General features: G+C 43.1%; 1 protein-coding gene across 1 annotated transcript in view; it reads right to left on the bottom strand.

The window, feature by feature from the left end:
* The window catches only part of CKAP2 (cytoskeleton associated protein 2), a 19,466-nt gene extending 18,324 nt beyond the window's left edge, over window positions 1–1,142 (bottom strand). Inside the window, exon 1 of the mRNA XM_081815501.1 lies at window positions 972–1,142. Within this exon, the coding sequence (XP_081671627.1) occupies window positions 972–1,041 (70 nt within the window). The 5' untranslated portion in view covers window positions 1,042–1,142. The remainder of the gene's footprint in view (window positions 1–971) is intronic.
* Between the last annotated feature and the right edge of the window lie 5,071 nt (window positions 1,143–6,213).

Genomic DNA, 6,213 nt, shown 5'->3' with positions numbered 1-6,213 from the left:
GCCAAACTGTGGAAAGAGCCGAGATGCCCTTCAACAGATAAATGGATAAAGAAGATGTGGTTCATATATACAATGGAATATTACTCAGCCATCAGAAAGGATGAATACTCAACTTTTACATCAACATGGATGGGACTGGAGGAGATTATGCTAAGTGAAATAAGTCAAGCAGAGAAAGTCAATTACCATATGGTTTCACTTATTTGTGGAACATAAGGAATAGCATGGAGGACACTAGGAGAAGGAAGGGAAAAATGAAGGGGGGGAAATCGGAGGGAGAGATGAACCATGAGAGACTATGGACTCTGAGAAACAAACTGAGGGTGTTAGAGGGGTGGGGGGTGGGGGGATGGGTTAGCCTGGTGATGGATATTAAGGAGGGCACGTACTGCATGGAGCAATGGGTGTTATACAAAAACAGTGAATCGTGGATCACTACACCAAAAACTAATGATGTATTGTATGGTGACTAACATAAAATAATAAAATTTAAAAAAACGAACTTGCTCTCCACTCAGAAGGCGGGAGCGCCCTGCGCAAGCGCAGTCGCCACTCGACCCGGGCGCGGCCCCGCCCCCCCCGCAGGTCCCGAGTCCCCAACCCGGGGGCGGACAGGAGTGCCGCGCACCCTCCCTCGCCAAACGGACTCGTCCACGGCAGGCCCGTCTCCGCCACCGGTGGGTCACGCCCGGCCACTAACGACCGCACGTGAGGCGCTCCGCCCCGCACACTAACACCACGGACCCGGCACCGTTCTGGTTGTCCATTTCGCAAATGCGGAGATTGCGGCTGTGAAAGGCCGAGCGATCTGCCCACGGTTCTCACACAACTGGTCAGGGCCGAAGCTGGTCGGCGGACTTGAGGCCCCAGCCGCCGACTCCGAGCCACCCCCCTCTCCCACGGTCGCCCCCGTCCCCTCGGGCAAACGAGGCGCCCGCGGGTCGCGCCGCTCCCGCCACCGCGGCCCTCACCTCTGAACGCGGGCTGAGCCCTCTGGCTCGGGGGCAGCTGCAGGTCCTGGGGCACGGCTGGGGTGCTCATGGCTGCTACCCGACGGGGATGCGTCTCGGCTCCCGCAGCCCCGGACTGCGCAAGCCGAGGCTCCGGCACACAGAGCACGCCGCCGGCCCGGCTGTAGAAGGCGCGGCGTGAATTGAATGAGCCAATGGGCGCCGAGGGGCGGAGCCTGGGCTGCGGTTGCGGGGGCGGGTTGTGCGTCTGCCAGTTTCAGTTAGGGCTGCTCAGCTGAGTCCCCAGGCTGGCCAACCTGGCCAGCTGTTTCCGTGTTGGGCTTGCGACCTGGGGGGAGTGGACCTGCCAAGTCCCTGCTGTGTGGCAGATAGGACTAGTCTTTGGACGCTCACAGTGCGTGGAGGAAGGCCGACTAGAAAAGTGTCGTTTGGCTGCGCTTGTTAAACCAGAGCGTGTTCGCTGAGAAGGCTGTAAGCACCCACCGACGGCTGTACCGAGAGCAGGTGTAGTTCCCTTTCCCCAAAATGACTTCATGGCCATATGACAGCTAGGAAGAGGGACTGTAGGACTGCTGGCAACACTGACTCCTCCTTTGGTGGTCCATCCTTTTTATGCCCACGCAATGACTTCCCTCCGAATTCGTGTTCCAGGCCCCCTGGAGGTTAATGTTTGCGCTGACCGGAATGCAGGAAGGTTTGTTCTGATTGTCCCTAAGGTGGCACACAGAAGAAGCCACTTTAGGTCACTAGTATTGCTGACGGGCCCACAAAAGGTGCCATGTTAGGTAACTGTTTGAGCCGGGTTTAAGCATGGAGACAGACAGAAGGATACAATTTTTGTATCTCATGCACAGGTCTGAGAGCCTCCAGAGCTGGCTCTCAACGGTCAGTTCTTCCTGTCTTTCTCTGCTATTTTCCTAAACGCATCGTATGGTAGCATCTTGCTAATGAGGAAGTTAGTTTGGGATGTTCTGTTGTTTTTTCCTTGATGAAATGTCAAGTGTAACGTTATGTAACTTTGCCTGCACTCGAAGCCAATTCTGGGAGAACCAAGAGCCAAACAGCACCGATCACCATCCCTAAGACAACACTTATGTTTGCATATTACTGTTAATATTGTCGATTATCTACTACAGTTTCATCGGACAGGCTGGGTAACCACGGATTCCCATTAAGTGACAGAGAACAGTTTAACAAAATAGAACGTAGAAAAAAAGTGACTCAAGAACCTCCAAACCATTATGTTAGGTGAAAGACAGCCACAAAAGGTCACACATATGGTATGATTCCATATGAAATATCCATAATAGATAAATAAACAGAGAAATGACAGATTGGTGGTTGCCAGGGGCTACGGTTAGGGGAGAATGGGGAGAGACCACAGAGCTGTTCACTTTAAAAGGATTAATTTTATGTCGGGGCGCCTGGGTGGCTCAGATGGTTAAGTGTCTGCCTTCGGCTCAGGTCATGATCTTAGGGTCTTGGGATCGAGCCCCGCGTCGGGCTCTCTACTCAGCGGGAAGCCTGCTTCTCTCTCTCTCCCTCTACTATTCCTCCCTGCTTATACTCTCTCACTCTCTCTGTCGAATAAATAAATAAAATCTTTAAAAAAAAAAGGATTAATTTTATGTTATGTAAATTTCAGTATTTTTTTTAAATGGGCATCGTTAAAAATAGTGATTCAAAGAAAACCATGGAGAGCTCAAGAGGCTGAGATGGTGGATAGAAAACCCTGCAAAACTGCTAGGTTTTCTAGCATGGCAATTTCCCCCCATCTCCAGACTCACCCACTCCAAGAATGGTATCTTTTTAAAAGACACTTTTTAAAATATCATCCCACAATTGTTGGAGGGAAGGCAGACCATTCTCTAAAAGATCCAAGAGAAGGCTTCCTTTCAGAACAGATCTTCACCAACACAGCTGACCATTTAACTGCAGCCACCTGGAGTATAGCTGATCAGCTTCCTGTGAAACAGGGAGAGCACCTGTGGGAGAATAGGATAGGCCTATCCAAAGAATAGAAGGAAGACAAAGGCAGGGTGAGGACAGAAAGTCTGGGGAGGCAAGAAAGAGGTAATGGTCCAATGTTGGGCACTGAAGAGGTCTATTAAGATTGGGACTGAAAGGAACCGTTGGATTCAGAAGCTAGGAGGTTCTGGCAAAAACACTCTGCGGACAAGTACAAAATATTGCTGAGTGAAATTAAAGAAACCCTAAATAAATGGAGAGAGAAGAGATGCTTATGGATCAGAAGACCCTATGTTGTTAAGATGTCCATTCTCTCCAGTTGAACTATTCAATCCCATCCCAATCAAAATCCCAGGAGGCTTTTCTGTAGAAATTGACAGATTCTAAAATTTAAATGGAAATGCAAAGGATCTAAAGAGGCAAAACAATTTTGAAACAGAACAAAGTCGGAGAACTAACACTACCTGATTTCAAGATGTATTATAAAGCCACAGTCATCAAGACAGTGTAGCTGGCATTGGTGTAAAAAAAAAATCAATGGAATATAGTAGAGATGCCAGAAATATACTCGGGCCTCTATGGTCACTTGATTTTCCACAGAGTTTCCAAGACAACTCTGGAGAAGAAGGATAATCTTTCCAACTAATACAAGTATAGAGACAACTGGATGTCCACATAGAAAATGTTAACCATGACCCTTAACTCACCCCTTGTACAAACAAAATAAACCTCAAAATGGAATGTAGACCTAAATGTAAGAACCCAAACTATAAAACCTCTAGAAGAAAACATAGAAGAAAAATCTTAGTGACTTTGTTAGGCAAAAAGCTTTCTTAAATAGGAGACAGCATGAACTATAAAACTATAAAACAGTACACTGGATTTCATCAAAATTAAAACCTTTTGCTCTTCAAAAGTCACTTTAGAAAACTAAAAAGCAAACTACCAAGCAGGAGAAAATATTTGCAAAGCATATTTAATAAAGGACTTTCACCAGAACATGTAAGCACTCTTACAACTCAATTTTTTCAATGTGCAAAAAAAGAAAAATTGCACTTCACCAAAGAAGATACAGGAAACCAAAAATAAGCACAAGGAAGATACCTAACATCCTTAGTCATCAGGAAAATGCAATTAAAATCACAATGAAGTACCACTCATTATGTACTCACTAAAATGGCTAATATTTAAAAGACAATACTAAGCTTTGGCAAGGAACTGGAACTTTTATATACCACTGGTAGTAATACAAAATAATATAGCTATTTAAGAAAACAATAAAACAAAAGATTCTCCTTGTGTGCTTATCACTTCGGAAATTACAAGGGGTTTAGGTGCTCTATGCCAGGAACCAGGGGCAGAGACCAATAAATATTTTCTATTATCTCACCATGAGTGAATCTCAAAAACATGACATTATATTTAAGAAGCCAGAGACAAAGGACTACATACCTTATGATTCCATTTACATGAAATTCTAGAAAAGACATAGATTCCACATGAATGAAATCATACGGTATTTGTCTTTCCCTGTCTCACTTATCTCACTTAGCATAATGTCTTCTATGTCCATCCGTGTTGTCACAAAGGGCAAGATCTCATCCTTTTCTTATGGCTGAGTAATACTCCATATATATATATGGGGTAATAATATATAAATATTATATATATGATATATATATATGCCACCTCTTCTTTATCCACCCATCTATTGGTGAATACTTTGGTTGCCTCCAACCTTGGCTGTTATAATTAATGGTGCAATAAACATAGAAGTGCATATATCTTTTTGAATTAGTGTTTTCATTTTCCTTGGGCAAATACCCAGTAGTAGAATTACCAGATCATATGGTATTTTAATATTTAGTTTGTTGAGGAACCTCCATAATGTTTTCCATAACAGCTATACCAATTTACATTCCCACCAACAGTGCACAGAGTTCCTTTGATATTTCATTGTGGTTTTGATTTGAATTTCCCTGGTAATTAGAGATGAGCATCTTTTCATGGGTCTCTTGGCCATTTGTATATCTTCTTTAGAAAAATGTCTATTTAGGTCCTCTGTCCATTTTTTAATGGGATTGTTTGGGTTTTGGGTGTAAAGTTATATAAGTTCTTTACATAACCCTTTATCAGATATATCATTTGCAAATATCTTCTCTCATTCAATAGGTTGCCTTTTTGTGTTGTTTATGGTTTCCTTTGCCATGCAAAAGCATTTTATTTGGTGTAGTCCTAAGTATTTATTTTTGCTTTTGTTTTCCCTACGTGAAGAAACATATCTAGAAAAATGTTGCTATGCCCAATATCAAAGATATTACTTCCTGTATTTTCTCCTAGGAGTTTTATTGTCTCGAGTCTCACATCTAGGCCTTTAATCCACTTTGATTTTGTTTTTGTGTATGGTGTAAGAGAGTGGTCCAGTTTCATTCTTTTGCATATAGCTGTCCAGTTTTTCCCAACACCATTTATTGAAGAAACTGTCTTCCCCATTGTATATTCTTCCCTCCTTTGTCACAGATTAATTGACCATATAATCATGGGTTTATTTCTGGGCTCTCTATTCTGTGCCATTGACCTATGTGTCTGTTTTTGTGCCAGTACCATACTGTCTTGATTACAGCTTTGTAGTATATCTTGAAATCTGGGATTGTGATGCCTCTAGCTTTGTTTTTCTTTCTCAAGATTGCTTTGACTATTTGAAGTCTTTGTGGTTCCATACACATTTTAGTATTCTAGTTCTCTGAAAAATGCTATTGGTATTTGATAGAGATTGCATTGAATCTGTATCCTGCTTTCAGTAGAATGGATATTCTAACAAGATTAATTCTCCCAATCCATGAGCATGGAATGTTTTTCCATTTGTTTGTGCCATTTTCAATTTCTCTCATCAATGTTTTATAGTTTTCAGAGTGCAGGTCTTTCACCTCTTTGTTAAGTTTATTCCTAGGTATTTTATTCTGTTTGGTGCAATTCTAAATGGAATTGTTTTTTTGTTGTTGTTTTTGTTTTTTTTTTAAAGATTTATTCATTTGACACAGAGAGAGAGACAGCTAGAGAGGAAACACAAGCAGGGGGAGTGGAAGAGGGAGAAGTAGGCTTCCCGCCTAGCAGGGAGCCCGATGTGGGGCTCGATCCCAGGACCCTGGGATCATGACCTGAGCCGAAGGCAGACGCTTAACAATTGAGCCACCCAGGCACCCCTAATTGTTTTTTTTTTTTAAATTTCTCTTTCTGCTACTTCATTATTAGTATATAGAAATGCAACTGATTT

Source organism: Leptonychotes weddellii, chromosome 3, assembly GCF_054177405.1.
Source record: "Leptonychotes weddellii isolate Sample4059 chromosome 3, ASM5417740v2, whole genome shotgun sequence".
Classification (NCBI taxonomy): Eukaryota; Metazoa; Chordata; class Mammalia; order Carnivora; family Phocidae; genus Leptonychotes; species Leptonychotes weddellii.
The sequence above is the reverse complement of the archived record's forward strand: the minus strand, read 5'-3'. Positions and strand labels throughout refer to the sequence as shown.